The sequence below is a fragment of the Muntiacus reevesi genome, chromosome 19, assembly GCF_963930625.1.
Source record: "Muntiacus reevesi chromosome 19, mMunRee1.1, whole genome shotgun sequence".
Classification (NCBI taxonomy): domain Eukaryota; kingdom Metazoa; phylum Chordata; class Mammalia; order Artiodactyla; family Cervidae; genus Muntiacus; species Muntiacus reevesi.
In genome coordinates this window covers 37133025-37152703 of record NC_089267.1, presented here as the reverse complement: position 1 = coordinate 37152703, position 19679 = coordinate 37133025, and the positions used below count along the sequence as shown (strand labels likewise).

The 19679-nt window shown below is 37.4% G+C and overlaps 1 protein-coding gene across 1 annotated transcript in view; it reads left to right on the top strand.

Moving 5' to 3' along the window:
• Nucleotides 1-1740: 1740 nt before the first annotated feature.
• RPF2 (ribosome production factor 2 homolog) overlaps nucleotides 1741-19679 on the top strand; it is a 37281-nt gene continuing 19342 nt past the window's right edge. The window contains exons 1-7 of the mRNA XM_065911380.1: nucleotides 1741-1850; nucleotides 4776-4908; nucleotides 6033-6070; nucleotides 8861-8900; nucleotides 14643-14724; nucleotides 15321-15397; nucleotides 18532-18631. Of these exons, the coding sequence (XP_065767452.1) occupies nucleotides 1828-1850; nucleotides 4776-4908; nucleotides 6033-6070; nucleotides 8861-8900; nucleotides 14643-14724; nucleotides 15321-15397; nucleotides 18532-18631 (493 nt within the window). The 5' untranslated portion in view covers nucleotides 1741-1827. The remainder of the gene's footprint in view (nucleotides 1851-4775; nucleotides 4909-6032; nucleotides 6071-8860; nucleotides 8901-14642; nucleotides 14725-15320; nucleotides 15398-18531; nucleotides 18632-19679) is intronic.

The window sequence follows — 19679 nt, the reverse complement described above, 5'->3', positions numbered from 1 at the left end:
CATGACTACTGGAAAAACCATAGCTTTTGACTAGATGGACCTTTGTTGGCAAAGTAATTTCTCTGCTTTTTAATATGCTGTCTAGGTTTGTCACAGTTTTTCTTCCAAGGAGCAACCATCTCTATAAGTGTAACATAATAAATTTGTGTTATCTTATGATAGTAAATTTGTGGTAATTTGTTACAGTAGCAATAGAAAAATCAATTCCAGGCTCTTTTACATTGTTAATAGAAATGTAAAATGGTGCAGGCAGAAAAGTATTACAGTTCCTCCAAACGTCAAACAGGGTGGCCTTGTGCAATTCTACTTCTAGAGAATTAAAAACAGAAGTCTACACAAAAACTTGAACATGGATATTCGAAGCATCATAAGGTATAATCTTAAAAAAAAGTGGAAACACCAATGTACATAAATTTTTGAATGGATAAGCAAACATGGTATATCCACAGAATGAACCATTACCCAGTTCTAAATAAAGAAATGAATGTACTGAGGATGAAGTACTGATACATGTTACAACACATGTGAACCATAAACATGAGCACATGGGAACACAGTAAGTGAAATAAGCCAGACAAAAAAGGTCACATATTGTATGAATCCATTTATATGGTATTTTCTCAATAGGCAGATCTATGGAGACATAGTGGTTACCAGGGATCGACAAGAGTGAAAAGTGGGAAGTGCTACTGGGTTATGAGAAGGGTAATAAAAATGTTTTGAAATTAGTGGTGGTAGATGAACATCTTTGCAAATACACTAAAAACCACAGAAATTGTACACTTTACAGGACTAACATGGTACCCAAAATATACAATTGAAACATAGGGGGGAAGTAAGGATCTTGGTGTTATTTTCTCCATACCTTTTATGTGCCGGGCACCATGGCAGTTATAAACTCTACCTCACTGATCTCACAGTTTTCTCAACGGTGCATATTGCACATTGATCATTTTAGTGATTTGCTCAACGGTGCATATTGCACATTGATCATTTTAGTGACTGTGAGTTCCTACCATGCCATCAACCTTTCTAGCATCCTGGGGGATTCCCAGATGAACACCACCTGTTCCTTGAATAGCTGGTTCCAGATACAGACATGAGAGAGGCTCTGACCTGGGACCTTTCCTGCAGTGCTGCAATGCTTGCACCTGGACAAAAGTCTCCTCTCCTCCAGTAATGACATACACAGACGCCATAAGAGGCTAAAAATAACTGTGCATGGGCAGTTGGAGCAACTTATGGACAAGATTTAAAAAAAACCACACACCCACACACACAAAACTCAACTGCCACTTATGTAGAGCTGGGAGCAAAACTATGCTAGTGCACTCAACACCACCTAAGAGGCGAGCCACCGCTCCAGACCACCCCTGTACACACCCTGTCCTCACGCCTTATAAGGAACCAGCTCACCTGCCCCGCCCCCTTCCCAGCAAGCAAGGGAACCGGTTACTTGGTTTTAGTCCCTCCCGCGGGCGCAGCAGCCTCCCAAAAACCTAGCCTTAATTTCTCGGCTGGCCTCTCCAATTTCTATTGATTGAGGGAAGGCCAAGAACCCTGACCAGTATCATACACAGGTGTGTACATCAAGTTCCTAGAAGCGAGCGTTAACTCTGAAAAGAACCCACGCAAAAACCTGTAACCAAGGGAACATAGTCCCTCCTCCCCAGCCGATGGCATCTCCAGGGGGCCACTTCGGCCCCAGGAAGTGGCGTCACACTCAACTTCCGTTTCCGGAAGTTCGGTTCCGCCTCCGGCAACACACAACCCTAGCGCGTCAGCGGGCGGTACACGTGCGTTCACCGGGTTCCCCCTGAGGTAGCGATGGACGCTTTGGATAGAGTTGTGTAAGTGCACTGGGTTCTTTCCCCGGGTAACGTTGGCGCAAAACGGGCTCCTGTAGCGGTACGGAGTGTCAGCGCTTCTGCCGCCCACGCTGCTTCCTCACACCCGTTGCCAGTCCGGGTGGATGGAGCAGCTGGTTTGGGTCTCTCTTCGTGCCGCCTGAGGGGAGACGGAGAGCGGGGAAGTCCGCGTGTGAGAGCCCGGAGGTGGAGGTGGCACCAAGGCTTTGGCAGCTTTTATCCTAGACAATTGGGAATGTCTCGGTTTTCGCAGATGTGTGAGAAAGGCGTTAGAGTGAGGGGCTCTGAGCACTGGCCTCGAATCTGACAGATATGGGGGACAGACAGCTTAGAACTTTGTGGTTGGGTCATTTCGCGCCCCTAAATTTCAGTTTGCTGTATAAAGTAGCGTTTATAATAGTCATTCTTCATAGAACTGTGAGGATTATTTGCGAGAATGTGGGTAAAGTCTTTGTTTCAGCGCAGAGAGATGCTCATTTCCTCATTTTCCCAAACTTGTACATGTTTCTTGAGTTATCCTTGGGTAATCGCTGCTCTAAATTCGCCCAGAAATTGTTTCTCGATCTCCTAAATAGTTATATGTGATTTGCTATGGGTTTTTTTTTTTTTTTTTTTTTTTTTTTTTTTTGCGGTTTACCTGGGTTAACGTATAATCAAAAGAACAAATTATTCGTTTGGTCATTAATTCTGGGGTTTTTGCCCATTTGCTGTACGCTCTGTAGGTCTGGGGGCTGCGAAGATGAGTAAGCCTAGTTTATTGTCTCATTGGGGGATAAACAGCTAATAAAACGTACAAGGTGTTTGCATTAGTTGCTGGTTCGTTCAGTTCAGTCGCTCAGTCGTGTCCGCTCTTTGCCACCCCCTGAATCGCAGCACGCCGGGCCTCCCTGTCCATCACCAATTTCTGGACTCATGTCCATTGAGTCGGTGATGCTATCCAACCATCTCATCCTCTGTGGTTCCCTTCTCCTCCTGCCTTCAATCCTTCCCAGTAGCAGGGTGTTTTCAAATGAGTCAGCTCCTCCCGTCAAGTGGCCAAAGTATTGGAGTTTCAGCTTCAGCATCAGTCCTTCCAGTGAACACCCAGGACTGATCTCCTTTAGGATGGACTGGTTGGATCTCCTTGCTGTCCAAGAGATTCTCAAGACTCTTCTCCAACACCACAGTTCAAAAGCATCAGTTCTTTGGTGCTCAGCTTTCTTCACAGTCCAACTCTCACATCCATACATGACTACTGGAAAAACCATAGCCTTGACTAGATGGACCTTTGTTGGCAAAGTAATGTCTCTGCTTTTTATTTTAATATGCTGTCTAGGTTGGTCATAACTTTCCTTCCAAGTAGTAAGCGCCTTTTAATTTCATGGCTGCAGTCACCAATCTGCAGTGATTTTGGAGCCCCCAAAAATAAAGTCAGCCACTGTTCCACTGTTTCCGCATCTATTTGCCATGAAGTTGCTGGTTAATCAGAAGTAATAAACCACAAGGAATATGCAACATACAGCACTTTTATTGGGCTGTGGATGCACTGAATCTCTCTTGGTTTGACTTAAAAAATAATGTGTATCTTTATCAACCAGTAAATGATTAGAAGCTTTATATGTGCTTGATATTTTATCTGGAGGAGAGTTTTTTAAAGTCTGTATGGTAAAGTATGTATGTGTGTATTCTGTTTTTCTTTTCCTTCCCGAAGTGTACATGGAACCGGAAGAAAGGCAGATCATAGTTATTTAAGAGAGGAGAAATTATTTCTGTAGGTGGCAGATGGAAAATCAAGATTCTTACTGTAGTGTAAGTGGAGGTGAACAACATAATGTATAAAAGCCTTCTACTCGATGTGACAGAATATAATCAGAATAATGAGTTTGTTTTCCATATATGGTATAAATGTGTATGGGCGTGTATATATGTTTGGCTGTGCTAGGTCTTTGTTGCTGCGAGGGCTGCTCTCTAGTTATGGTGCTCTGGTACCTCATTGTATTGGTTTCTCTTGTTGTGGAGTACAGGCTCTAGGGCACACGACTTCAATAGTTGCGGTTCCTGGGCTCAATAGTTATGGTGCCCAGGCTTACTTTTTTTTGCAGCATGTGGGATCTGCCCGGATCAGGGATCGAAGCTGTGTCTCCTGCATTGCAGGCGGATTCTTTACCTTTGAGCCACCAGGGAAGCCCCTGTTTTCCTTTCATATTTTGCAGGATGATTGGTCTAGGTGAGTTTTTAAATGTAGCTCATTTTGAAGATTGGCCTACATGCCACCCTGTGTGACTCTGGACAGATTACCTCAGCTGACTCATCTGTAAAAGATTAGACCTTAATAGACTAACTCTGTAATAAAGTGTCAGTTGTTATTATTCTCAGTTGGTGGCAATAGGATTTGACTTTATCAGCAGTGATATTGGAGTGGGACATTGGCTACTTCTTGGCAGGCATTGTGGTCTTATACCTGGAGGAAATATAAGCAGTAATTAGCCTCCCTGTGCTGTGCTCACAGGTTGACTAGCAGTTGCTGTGCAGTTCATTGTGTTAGGGTGCAGAGTACTGGTTTGATTGCTCTAAGTTTAAAGAAAAAATAATAGGGTAAAAATAGCAACAGTATTCACTTGAGTCCTTGTTTTTTTAATAAAAGATTTAGAAAACAGTAATAGGATGCTGGGAATATAAAAATGGAAGTCTTTTTAAAGACCAAATGTAATGAAATTAATGCATATTTAATAATATTTAATAATATTTAATAATTTCATATTCAGTAATAACTGAATATATTTTGTTAATATTTCCCCCCAAAATGAGATAAATATAATAAATATTATATAATGTCTCTTTGATATTTCAGAATTTGCATATAAGTCTTGGTTTTGTAATATGAGGAAAATGTCTTAAGTTGTTGTAAATTGTGATTTTTCGCAACAGAAAACCCAAAACAAAAAGAGCCAAGAGATTCCTTGAGAAGAGAGAACCGAAACTCAGTGAAAATATTAAAAATGCTATGTTGATTAAAGGGGGAAATGCAAATTTAACAGTAACACAAGTGCTTAGAGATGTGGTAAGTATATTTATATATATATATATATACATACTTTTTAAATGGCATTGAAATCATTTTAGAAAGTTTTTAGCATACTAATTGAGTTGCTGAAAAATATATAGATAACTTTACCTTGCCTCAAGAAATGCTAACCTTAGAAAAAAGCTAAAGTTGGAGGTTGTTTGCCTTGCCAAGGCACTGACTACTGGTTTTCCTTACATCTCCCTTAGTAAATTTCACCTGGTTTCAGTGACTGGAATTTGATTTCCTCACACCTCAAGAACATATCTAATTTGTAAAATGAGCTAACTGCATATTATATCTATTTATTTTTTCAACAGTACCAACTACTGTGCTGGATACTGGGGATTAATATTTATATAAGACACAATCTCTCCCTTCAGTGAGCCTAGTGAGAGAGACAGACAAGTAGAAGTTACAGCATTGTGAATGATGTTCTGTGCTGGAGGTATGCACGGAGTAGCATGGGAGTCAGTCAGATAGTTCAGTCGCTCGGTCGTGTCTGACTCTCTGCGATCCCATGGACTGCAGCACGCCAGGCTTCCTTGTCCATCACCAACTCCCGGAGCTTAACTCAGACTCATGCCCATCGAGTTGGTGATGCCATCCAACCATCTCATCCTCTGTCACGGAGTAGGATGGGAGGCTGAGTTAAAATCCCATGAGGGTTGTCACAAAGGGTGGGCTTCCTAGAGGTGACAGTTAAGCTTCATTTTTGAAGGAGTTGAAACAAGAAGAGGAAGAGAAGGGCTTCCAAGGCTGAGGCAAAAGCTTGTACACAAAGGGAGTGTGAAGGAGCATGACACATTTGGGGAATTGCAGATAATTGGGGATGGTTAAAAGAGAGCAGGTTAAATGAAGCTAGAATTTAAGTAAGTGAAGGGAATCATTTAAATTGGATAGAATATTGAAAGGGCATAGAAATTTTTAATTAGGAAAGTCCTAAGAATATTAAGCTTGTGTTGCAAGTTATATGTGATCAAAGGGGAGTCATGCAGAAGATATCAGAATAGGATTCAGGAGCTAGGATAATCTTGCATAATGACTGTTACAGTGCTTCACTTTTATCTCTGCTTTTCAGAATATGTTTTGTTTTGAAAGCTATAAATTATGTTTTACAGTATGCATTGAAGAAACCATATGGCATTCTGTATAAAAAGTAAGTGTGATTTCTTTTACTTATTTAATTACATTGTTTCATTATAAAAGTAACAACCAATCACTTTATGGGAGACTTAGAAAAATATTTTATTTAAAAGATAGTACATTTCCTTACATACATAGCTATGAGTATTTCAAAATTTCTTTCTTTACCACCTGTGTATTCATTTGTACTGAACATTCTTACAAAGCTGTAATCATAGGATGTATGTATTACTTTGAAATAGTAATAGACTTACAGAAAAGTTGCAAAAATAGTAGAGTTCCCATATACGCTTCTCCTATATCTCTTAATGTTATAACTTTTGTAACCATAGTACAGTTACCACAAGTAAGAAATGAACATTGGGACAGTAATTTGTACACACTTACTTTTTAATCACAGGCTTGATTTCGTTCATGCCAGTTTTTTCATTAATATCCTTTTCCTCTTCTAGGATCCCACACTGTATTTAGTTGTCATGTCTTCTTAGTCTCCTCCAATTTATGACAGTTCCTCAACCTTTCCTCATCTTTGATGACCTTGACACTTTTGATGAGTACTTGTCAGTTATTTTGTAAAATATCCTTCAGTTTGGACTTGTCTTATATTATGAATAGATTGAGATTGTGCATTTTTGGCAATAATATCACAAAAGTGATGTGCCTTTTCAGTATATTTTACCAAGGAATACTTGATATCTTCATACTCATGTTGTTAAGTTTGATTAAAGTGGTGTCTGCCTAGATTTCCCCACTATAAAGTTGTTATTGATATTTCCCCTTTGTAATTAACATGTTTAGAGGAGATACTTATAAGTTTTTAAGTAATCCTAGTTCTCCTTAAACTTTTGCTTATTCATTTTAGCATCCATCAGTGAATCCTGTCTACAACAGTGCTTACTGTGGTGGTGTAGGGGTTTTCTATTTCCCTTCATTGCCTCTTTATTTATTAACTGGGATTCTGTAAGGAAAATCAGTCCCTTCTCCTCCATTTGTTTAAATTACTTATTTATGTCGGTGTGGACTATATATTTATTATGTTCCTTAGGGTTCAGTGCTGTCATGATTTATTTTGTTGCTAAATTGTTCTCCCTTTGGCCATTGGAATCTTTGGCAGGTTGGCTTGTGTGCCCTTTCAAAATACCCCTGTGTTTGAGCACTTCCTTTCTGGCATCACAAGATGCTCTGTGCTCATCTTGCAGTTTCATTGCCAGGGCCCTGGAATCAGTCCTGGTTCCAGACACTGGAGGAAGATAACTTAGAAACAGAGATCTGGGCGTTAAGTAGGCTCAGTTGCTGCTGGAGTGTCATCACTCTTCTAGCAGACAAGAGTTTGAAAATGTACATAGGTACATTAACCTATGCATGTATGCACGTCTGTATTTGTTTATATTTTATATTTATCTATATATTTAAAAAGCCCTGAGATGATACTGATATTTCCTGATAATTCATGAGTTCATACTATTGATTTCAATTCCACTCCACTACCAGAGACTTCATTTGAGCCTTTCTCCTTTTCTTTTCTTCTTTGTAATTTCTGTCTTCTGTTTACTTTTGAATTGCTTTTAGCTGTTAATCATAAATGCTGCAGTAATTTTTCTTGATTTGTCTTGCATCATTTTTCTAAATAACTTTTTGTATTGATTATAAAAGTAATATATATTTATCTTAAATAATTGGGAAAAGAGTAAATAATCACTCATAGATAAACACTGTGTATATTTTCTCCTCATGTAGTTTTGTGTCTGTACATCTATTTTTTTTCTTTAAACAAAATTGAGATCATGTTGTATATATGATTTTATTTCTCTTTAAATTGGTAAAAATTATGAACTGTATTATATTTACATGACTAAAAATTCAAAAATATACAGTGAAAATATAAATACACACTCTCCTTAGAACAACCAGCATCATTAGTTTTTTGTGTCTCTTAGCAGAGTTTCTTCTTGCATATTTGAACAAACCTTTTGCATGGGAAGATAGCGTTCTACATTTCTCTATCCACTGTTTGTCCATCTCCACTGCTACCACTGCCGGTCCAGCCCACCATTTTCTTTCTCTCCTGGATTACTGTGATAGCTGCTGACTGACCTCTTCACTCTTGCTGTACTACATTCCATCCTCACATAGTAGACAGAGCAACCCTTTAAAAAGAACATTTGAATCCAGTCATATCTCTCTCTTGTCTAAAATCCCCCTGTGCTTCCTGTTACTCTTTTAATAACTTAACATTCCTTACCTGAACCAACCATGACCCTACATTTTCTGGACCGTGTCTTCATCTTTGACCTCATATCCCACCATTAACTCTTTGTTCATTAAGCTCCAGTGATGTTTGTTGTCTTTCTGTTTCTTGACTAGTCTAAACTTGTTTCCATCTCAGAATCTTTTCTTACTTGGTTTCCTCTTCCTAGATTACTCTTAACCGCAAAACTTTTCCATCGCTAACTCCTCATTTATTAGGTCTCAGCTCAAATAATCATTTTCCATTCTTCACACTAACACAGTGCCCTGTTTTATTTTTGTCACAACAGTTAGAACTTTTTGAAATTGTTTATTTTTCCTCTAGAATATAAGCTCCATGAAAGCAGGGATCTTGTTTGACATGGTATTATGGTATCCCTAGCTCCTAGAACAGTGCCTGGCACTAAATAAATCTTTGAATGAATAAATATCTTCCAGCTTCTTTTTTTGATCATCTGAATATATAATTATCTTTATTTAATATTACTACCTTATTGTTATGGGTTAATTGCTTATTAAAATTACTAAAATTACAGTCATTTTTCTTTAACTTTAGGAAAAATATTACAAGGCCATTTGAGGATCAGACATCATTGGTAAGTACAAGAATCTCTGATTTAAGAGGGCATACAAGTGATTATTCAGCCTAATTCATTTAATTTAATAGTAGTCCTAACTTATGATTTTGAATTAGAAATCATCCTGTTACAAAATTTTGATGCAGCATACAGGGGGCATAAGACTTTTTTATTTCCAAAAATACTACTGTAGATCTTATGCTTCACTGTGGATAGTATGTGTTCATTACCTGCGTGTATATTGATAGAATTTTAAAGAGTTAATTATACTTTAAGTGTATAATTGTATAATGGATTGTCCAAAGGAAGTTTGTTATGGATCTGTTTTTATAATGCAAATTTGATTTTTAAAAATTTTGCTTTTCTTTTTTCGAATATTTTTAAAACAGGGAACACTATCTGACTTATTGCTAAACATGAGAACATAATTATGTTCTCTTGGCAGGAGTACCATTACTTGTCTTGTTTGTATGTTTGCTGCATGGCATGTGGGATCTTTGTTTCCCCCGACCAGGGCTGAACCCACTGTGCCCTCTCTGTTTTGGAAGTTTGGAGTCTTAACCCCTGAACTGCCAGGGAAGTCCCGTAGTTTGTTCTTTCGCTTAGTGAATTTTAATAAGAAAAGTTTTTGAATAGAATCTGAATAATTACTTAGAAAACTGAAATTGAGCATCTTATCCTAATGTGGCATCTAACTGCAGTGAAAATTATAATAAGAAAAATATTGTCAAAATAAACATCATTTTTTAATTAAGTTGCTTTTATCACAGTCTTGAATTTTTCAGTCATTTGTTGAAGAGATCGTGAAAGTAAAAATGTATATAGAGTCTAGCCCAGAATTCTATCTCTTCCATACATGACTTATCCAGGGCTGGTTTTATTTTGTAATACCATGGTGCTTTTAGTTGAGTGACCACTGTAGAAGTATTATGTTGTAGAATCTTTAGCATTTTGTTTTTTTTTTTAATCTAGTGTTGATAACGACATTTTTTCTTGTGCTTGACATTGTGGCTTTTCCCCTCTTTGATCTTCTACTTCCAGAAATAGGATATATTTCATTGGCTGTAATAAATTTCATACTGCTAGAGCTCCAAATGGCTGTGGAAACAGTGGTCATGTTAGGAATTTGGTTGATTTCCTCCTGACTGCGCATCCCCCAGTAGCACACTTCTTATTCTGCAGTCTTGGAATTGTGCACAGGAACTGGGGAATATACTTCCTGTGGGCTGAATCCCTGTTTCTGTGAGGCTCACGAGCTAAGATGGTTTTACAATTTTAAAGCTTTTTTAAAAAAAGTATATAGAGAGTCTAAAACATTTATTATCTGGCCTTTTGAAGATAATTTGACTTCTCTTGCTCTAGAATTTTAATAAAAAGTGGACTTTATGGACAAGGATGACAGATAAGTACTATATATAGGCCTCCCTGGTGACTCAAGACAGTAAAGAATCTGCTTGCAATGCGGGAGACCTGGATTGGGAAGATCCCCGGGAGGAGGGCATGGCAACCTGGAGAATCCCAATGGACAGAGGAGCCTGGGGGGCTACAGTCCATGGTATCTCAAAGGATCAGACACAACCGAGCGACTTAGCACACACACCACATGTATACATGTATGTGAAAGGCAGTTTATGGAAACCTTTGGGATGTTAACATGAGAATATAAAAACAAAATTTTTTAAGAAAGGATTTTCACTAATTTGGACATTTAAAAAGCATTTTTTGGACACCTGTTTGGTGCCAGACCCAGTGTAAATTGCTTTCACATATGACATCTCATGTGGTTCTTGCAGATTTTTGCAGGAGGTTTTACTGTCTTTGATTTACACGTTAAAACTGATACTCAGAAAGGTTGACCGATCCCATAGTAAATGGCAAAGCCAGAATTCTTAGCCTTTCTGACTCTATCCTCTACATAGGGAGTAGAAAGACAAGTAGGTAGTTGTTTGTCCCATTTACTTCTTTCAACACTGGAATGAATGATAAACTAGGGACCCACACTTCAGGTCTTGGACTCAATAAAGAAGTTGAGGATTATGGTTTCTTCACATGTTCTTTAATTATTTGCCATTAATTTAGGAAGCTTAGACTTCTGTGATGATCCAGTGGCTCAGAATCTACCTTCAGATGCAAGGGATGTGGGTTCCATTCCTGGTCAGAGAACTAAGGTCCCATGTGCTGTGGGGCAACTAAGTCCATGTGCCACAACAAGGACCTAGTGAAGCCAAAAATAAATGAATAAATAAATTTAGGAAGCTTTTCCAACTGTACTGGAACTAAACTGGAACATACTCAGTTTAATTTTTGTGCTGAGATTGGGACTCTCTATTAACTAAATCAAAGTATCAATATGTGGGATGTAAAGTATAGGTACTAATGTAGAAGAAACTGTCTAGGATACCCCATAACTATATTTCCTCTTCTCTCAAATCTGTAATGGAAGTCAATACTTTTGCGAGCCAAATGGAGGAAAATCTCTTACTGGTAGGAACATCATAGATCTGTCAGTTAGTCCTTGCTTGGTACACAAAGTGGAACTAGTCACAGCTGGAATGGTGTGGAGATTCTCGGACAAGATTCCTGCATGGATGAAGTTTGCAATGAAAAGTAGTTAAATGCCTTGTAAACTCATGAATACATTTATAGATATCCCAAAACACCATAAATTGATTAATTCACATAAGTCCGTAGTATATTCATGTGTGTCCTGTAATGGAATACTTCATGTGCTATTCCAAAATAACTACATAACTGAAAATAAATGGCCTTTTAAAATTTATTAACCTAGTAGTTTTCATTTATTTTTAGTCTTTAACTTACATCTTTTCCCTAAGTACCTCAAATTTTAAAAAGTTTAAATAAAAAGCTGCAAATAAAGACCTTTTCCTTTGTTTATTCCTGTCTAGTTTATTATGTCTTTAATTTCTGCTGAAAAGACTCATGGACGTTTTGCTTTTAGTTTAGAGATAAAATTTTTTTTTTTTTCTTTTTAATTGAAGTATAGTTGATTTACAATGTTGAGTTAGTTTCTGGTATACCTCAAAGTGATTCATTTATACATATATATGTTCTTCATATTCTTTTTCATTATGGTTTATTACAGAATATCAAATATAGTTCCCTGTGCCGTATAGTAGGACTTTGTTGTTTATGTATGATAGTTTGAATCTGCTAATCCAAACTCCTAAATTATCCTTTCCCCACCCCTCTTTCCCTTTTGGTAACTGTAAATTTGTTTTCTGTGTGTGTGTCTATCTTATAAATAAGTTCATTTGTGTCATATTTTAGGCTATACATACAAGTTATATGCTGTTGTCTCTGCCTTCAGTTATTATGGTCACCTCTAGATTCATCAGTATTGCTGCAGATGACATTATTTCATTCTTTATTGCTGAGTAGTATTGCACTCTGTGTGTGCGTGTGTGTGTGCACGCGCATGTGTGTGTGTGCGCCACATCTTCTTTATCCATTCATTTGTCGATGGACATTTAGGTTGCTCCCATGTCTTGGTTGTTGTAAATAGTGCTGCTATGAATTTTGGGGTGGATGTATCTTTTTGAATTAAGAGTTTTTGCCAGATATGTGCCCAGCAGTGGGATTGCTGGATTTTGTGGTAGCTCAGCTTTCAGTTATTGCTGGTGGTTTTTTTAAATTAATTTATTGTTGACTGTGCTAGGTCTTTGTGGCTGCACAAGCTTTCTCTAGTTGTGGTGAGCAGGGGCTACTCTGGTTGCAGTGCTCGGGCTTCTGTTTGCAGTGGCTTCTCTTGTGGAGCACAGACTTCAGGCATGTGGGCTTAGTAGTTGCAGTTCCCAGGCTCTAGAGCACAGGCTCAATACTGGTGGTACATGGGCTTAGTTGCTCCGTGACATGTGGGATCTTCCCAGACCAGGGATTGAACTCTGTCTCCTACATTGGCAGGTGGATTCCTTACCACTGAGCCATCAGGGAAGCCCTTGTTTTTAGTTTTTCAAGGAGTCTTCATACTATTTTGCATAGTAGCTACACCCAGCTTATATTCCCAATGGTGTAGGAGGGTTCCTTTTTCTCTACACCCTCTCCAGCATTTTTTATTCATAGACTTTTTTATTTTTTCAGGTCACATCATGTGGCATGTGGAATCTTAGTTCCCCAGCCAGGGATGGAGCCCATGCCCCCCTGCAGTGGAGGTGCAGTCTAAACCACCGGAGTGCCAGGGAGGTCCCCTAGACTTTTTTTTAATAGTCATTTTGCCTGGTGGCTCAGTTGGTAAAGAATCCGCCTACAATGCAGGAGACTCAAGTTCAATCCCCGAGTTGGGAAGATCCCCTGGAGAAGGAAATGGCAACCCACTCCAGGATTCTTGCCTGGAGAATTCCATGAAGAGAGGAGCCTGGTGGGCTACAGTCCATGGGGTTGCAAGAGTCTGACATGACTTAGCGACTAAATCACCACCAACACTACCGCCATTCTGACTTGTGTGAGGTGGTATCTCACTGTAGTTTTGATTTGCATTTCTTTAATAATTAGCTATGTTGAGCATCTTTTCATGTGCTTATTGGCCATCTGTATGTCTTCTTTGGAGAAATGAATATTTAGGTCTTGGGTCCATTGTTTGGGTTGGTTTTTTGTTTTTATTGAGTAGTATGAACTGTTTGTATATTTTGGAAATGAAGCCCTCATTCGCCTCATTGTTTTCAGATATTTTCTCCCATTCCGTTGGCTTTTTTCATTTTGTTTATGGTTTCCTTTGTTGTACAGAAGCTTGTAAGTTTGATTAGATCTTATTAATTTTTGCTTTTATTTGAGTCTTTAAGCCATTTTGAGTTTATTTTTATGTGTGTTGTTGAGGTGTGTTCTAACTTCATTGATTTACATCAGCTGTCTGGCTTTCCCAGCACCACTTGCTAAAGAGACTGTCTTGTCTCCCTTGTATGTTTTTGCCTTCTTTATTGAAGATTATTGACCGTGGGTGTGTGGCTTTATTTCTGGGCTCTGTCTTCTGTTCCATTGATGCATAGTCTGCTTTTGTGCCAATACCATGCTGTTTTGATTACTGTAGCTTTGTGGTACTGTCTGGAATGTGGGAGGGTTATGCCTCCTTCTTTATTTATTTTTTTTCTTCAGGATTGCTTTGGCAGTTCTGGATCCTTAGGTCCCATATAGGGACCTAAATTTTATATATAGGTCCCATGTAGATTTTAGGATTATTTGTTTTGGTTCTGTGAAAAATATCGTGGATAATTTGATAGGGATCACATTAAATCTGTAGATTGCTTTGGATAGTATGGCCATTTTAACAATATTAATTCCTCCAATCCAGAGTGTGGGATGTCTTTTCATTTCTTTAAATCATCTTCAGTTTCCCTTGTCACTGTCTTAATGGTTCTCGGCACTTAAGTCTTTCACTTGCTTGGGCAGGTTTTTTCCTAGGTTGTTTTTTTTTTGCCTTTTTTTTTTTTTGATGTGATTTAAAAAGGGATTTTTTTTTTTTTTTTTTCTTTTACTTTCCCTTTCTGGTAGTTCCTTGTTAGTATAAAGAAATGTAGCATATTTCTGTATGTTAATCTTGTATCCTGCTACTTTGCTGAATTCATCAATCAGTTCTAATAGTGTTTGTGTGGACTGTAGGATTTTCTGTATTTAGTATCATGTCTTCTGCATATAATGACAGTTTTACCCCTTCCCTTCCAGTCTGAGTACCTTGTATTTCAGAGAAGTACAATTCTTAAAGTTCTTATATTTATGCATTGATTTAATGGAATTTCTTTGGTTTTACAGGAATTTTTTTCAAAGAAGTCAGATTGTTCTTTATTCATGTTTGGTTCCCATAATAAGAAGCGGCCAAATAATCTAGTAATAGGTAAATGTCATTTACTTTCTAATACTTTTATTTTATAGAGTCAGTTCTGTGGCTCAGATTGATGGTATTCAGGAGTAACCAGTAAACACTAAGCTAGCTTTTATTTATCTACCAGTCTGCAGGTAAAGGATGAGTATGTAAATATCACCTTCGATCAAGTTGTAGAGGTTTTTTTGACTATAAAACATATATCCTAAAATCAATATTAGAGCTGGGGAAAAAAAATATCATACTTTCTCACATAAAGTGATCCCTCCCTAATAAATACCTGTGTAATAAACATATTTGAAAATAAACCCTTGCTCTGTATTGAGACTTGGATTGGCACAGTCACTGACTCAATGGCAAGTTCATTACCCTCCATGGACTTTCATTTGCTCTTCTGTAAAATAAGGAAGTTTGGCTAAGTGATCTTTTAAGATCCTTTCCAGCCCCAAGGTTGTAACAGTTCATTCTAGGTCGAGTTGAAAATTTAAGAAAGAAGGAACATGTCTGGGAGATAAAAGGACAAAAAAAAAGAGGCAGATAAGTAGGTGAATATAAGGTAGCTCTTTTGGAAAAACAAATGATTAAAAGAGAGTTTATTTTTTTTCTAGGTCGTATGTATGACTACCATGTGCTGGATATGATTGAATTAGGTATTGAGAAGTTTGTCTCCCTTAAAGATATTAAGGTAAGATAATTGATTTTTAAAAAGCATTTTATGTTGCTCTTGGGCAATAGTGACATCTTGTGGTGAAGAGTAAGGATACAGTTTTGTAGCTTAAAATGAGAAAGAACTTGGTTTTTATTCTAGTCTGCTCTAAAAACTAAAAAGCACAATTTCATTTTATCTTTAAAAAGAGGAAGATGTTTACAGTGTATAACACATATGTAGGCAGTTAGAATTCAGAGTTGTTACTAACTCTCCTTTAGGCCCATAGTAGAAGTGCTATCCTCTCCCTCTGCACCTATTTTGGGGAACCTCAGAAATTTCACAGTTTTCAACGTGAACCCTGTTCTAAACATGGGAAGCTCTAGGTGATCCTAGAGTATTTTGGCTGCTAGACATCAAATTGCTAGCTCACTTCTCCCTTGAGGACTGGCACCTTTGTGTCTCCTTTGTTTGGGATTATGAAATATAAAGTAGTAAATAGTTTTAGAAAAGCAAGAAAACTGTCCTCATGCAGCTCCTGGATCCAAATTGGGCTTCTGCTCCCTCTGACCTCTGCTCCTGGCTTAATCTAGTCCAACAAACACAACATTTCACTTATGACCTCTTAACTGCCCTCTGCGGCCGAAATTATTTTCCCTGTTGTACAGATTTGGTGACAGAGGCCCAGAGGAATTCTGTTGATGATCTAGGGTCATATATATAGCAAATGGTACAACTAAGATTAGGACTCAAGGACTTTGGTTCTATACTTGTTCTTAGCCCAAAGGCCGGGGAGCATTAGGACTCAAGAATTTTGAAAGAAAGGATACTGAAGTCTTTAATGGAAGGTTATGTAATTGTTCTCAGTTTATGGATCTTTGAGGATCTTGGTATAGTTGAAAGAATTATAGCAAATATATAATCACTCCTTTTCCCAGCCTCCCCTAAAAAGAGGACATGCTGTCTAGATTTCCTGTAGATTTGAAAAAGAGCTTTTATCAGATCCCCACTTAATCAGCTACATGAGCCTCCTCAGGTACCGGGTAGAACAGTGAGACCGGATTTAGAGACAGAACACTTGAGTTTGAAGCCTTTGTTGGTCATTTAGGTGACATTTGTGGCCTGACAAGTCAGTTATTTCCCTGACCCACAATTGGCAGTCAGGTGTTACATAGGTGTAACAATGTCAATTGAGATAATATATGTGAAAATGTTTATCAGTGAAAATAATATGTTGAAAAGTATTCTGAAAAATACATAAACTGTGATGCTTTATTGTAGATGCCATCATTTTATTACAGTGTATTACAGGTTCTCTCTGGGGCTGTGCATGAATCTCTGGAGATGAGCAGTGCCACGGCTGCTAGTATGGTCACCAGTTAGTGGGTGTGAGTGCTGGCTGATGCCTACATGCCAACCCCTCTGCTCTTTATACTTCCCTTCCAGAGCAAAGAAATACCCTGTCACTGTGTAGCTTCTAAACTGGACCACCAAATCATTACTGTTTGGCAGCTTGTTCTTAACAAGAACCATTTAAATTGAGTACTAAATTTTCATTCATAGAACATATCCATAACTATAAAATTCATTAACTGATGAGAATGTGCTTACATTGGCAATCCCTACATAGGCTATTAGCCAGTCCCCTTCACTATGACCCGTTATTGGTTATCATACAAGCTTATACTTTTAGTTTGTTTTGAAGTTGCATGTCTTGTTGCACTTTCTCTCCAGATTTATTTCCTCTTTATTTCCACCTCCTCATTTTAAAGACATCTTTACCAGGCATTTCTTTTCTGACTTGCCCACTTTTATTGCCAAGCTTTATCCTTTTGTTAACACTTAAGCAACAAGTGATTAGACACTACCAGGAAATAGAGTGATTATTCTAGAAACTTGTTTTCTAAGATAATGAAAATTCTAGGGATGGTTATTATGCATAGAATAAGCGTAAGGAATGAGATGATTTAAAATTTAAGTTAGGCACAGATGAACACGAAAGAGTCAGTGGGTCTGGAAGGTCTATTCAGGCCCTCAGTCAGACTTAGCCCATCTCCTAAGTAGACAGTTCAAGTTCAGTTTGAAAGCAGAGAATGTCAACAAGAGTGGTCATGGTGAAGAGGGAAGCAACAAATGACCTCTGGTCCAACAACAGAGGATGTTTGTTGTCTTACCACCTCCTCATCCCCCAATTTGGAAAATCCTTGGTTAGTGTCACAGTAGACATATTAGAATCAATGGAAAGCTCAGACCAACAATCACTTTTCTTCCCTAAATTAATCCTTTAGTTAAAGAATTTTTTCTCTTTGATTTTTTTTCCCCCACTTTGGTAAAACAAAAATTCACAATTCCTTTTGGTGTTGAAAATCTTGAATTAGAGAGTTCCCTGGAAGTCCAATTAGGACTCTGAGCTTTCACTGCTGAGGACCTTGAGTGCAATCCCAGGTTTGGGAACTAAGATCCCACAAACCATGCAGTGCAACCAAAAAAAAAGAAAAAGAAAAGCCAGAATTAGACAAAATACTTTTTGTAGTAAGAGCTTTGATTCTGTTGAGTGAGGACTGCCCATATTTTCTGTAGCTTGTATAGCATATTGCTTCCCATGTGAATGTTTAGCTGGTAGTTTATTTAGTTTTCATTTTAAAATACTACAAATGACACAGTAGGAAAAGCACATTGTTACAAATAATTCAAAGAAATTAAATTTATTTCAGCTCTGAAATGTTGGCCGTTAGATGTGTTTGTTTTGCAGCTTAGCTTTTTATTTTATTCTTTGCATAGAAAGTAGCTTACCTCATTCTTTAATCACTTATTAATTTGATACTAAGAGTGTAGAGTGAAAAAATTATTTTTTAGTATAAAAAATTCTGTAAATGAAAGAATCCCCACTGTAGTTTTAAGTCTAAAATCAGTATTCATAGGGACTTCCTGGCATTCCAGTAGTTAAAACCGTGCTTCCACTACAGAGGTCACAGGTTCAATTCCTGATTGGGGAACTAAGATCCCACATGCCTTGCAGTGGGGCCAAGAAAGGTAAGTAAAATCAGTATTCATAAATATAGTTTTAGGACAGCTATATGAAAATGGGTCGCTATAAATATTGACTACTTGAAAATCAGCATATAAACAGTTTAGACTTGATAATTATATAATCACATTTTTTTATTTCCTAGAATAGTAAATGTCCTGAGGGAACAAAACCCATGTTAATATTTGCAGGTGATGATTTTGATGTAACAGAAGACTACAGAAGACTAAAAAGTCTTTTTATTGGTAAGTATTTTAATTCTTATCTGCAGGATAACTCAAGTAGGCATTGTAAGAGTTGTCATTGGTGGTGGCAGTTTGCAGCTTCACTGTGGAATAAACAGCTTTTTTCTTTTGATCTCTCTTTTTCCTTTTAATTATTTTGTTTTCCCCACTAGACACAGAGAGTTAAAGGGATATTATACTCTATAGATTCCTATTTCTTTCTGATGGTGTAGTAACTTTGGTACCAACCTATTTATATTGCATTTTACACCTTACTACATTCTTGCACCCATATGCTGTCATTATTGGCATTATTAAATTTATAAAATTGAAAAGTTCTATTTTAAAAAGTATTATACATCATCTACTCCCAATTCAAAAACCTCTATTAGTTTTTCTTAGTCTGATATACAAGACTTTTCACACTATAACCCCATAAAATTTGCTTTTTTGACCTCCACCAATTTCCTTCCTCCCTTTTCCATTTAAAAACAAAAACAAAAAACCTCCTAAGGTGGTTTTATAGATGACTGATTCTTAGTGAACAATACTCATTCCTAATGTTTTATCTAATGACAACATCCCTGTCTGTGTGTTCACAGGTCACTTTCTTAAATTCCAGTATACAATGTAGTTATTGCCTGAGATTGCTGTTAGATATATCGATTTTAAACCACTTTTTCTCTTCTTTGTTGAAAAGCTGGCATTATTGTTCTCTATGATTTCTTAAAGGTTACTAATACTTCATACTCTGTGATCACATCTCCACAGCTGTTTTCTAACTCTGGAAAGTAATTTAGTTTATCCCGAGAGATATTAACTCTTCTGATACTCAGTGGAATTTTCTTAAATTAAAATAATGTGTTCCATTTGAGCTTTTCTTGCACCATTGTTACAAGCTATGCCTTAACTTTTTTGGTTGCCCTTCTTTTGGGTTTTTACATACTTTGCCCTCGATCACTCTGAAAAGTTGCTTGGATATATTTTATAAATAAATTAAATATATGCTCTTTACAAATCTGAGCCAACAGAAGGTTTGTGGGCAGACACATTGCTTTCATGTTACCTT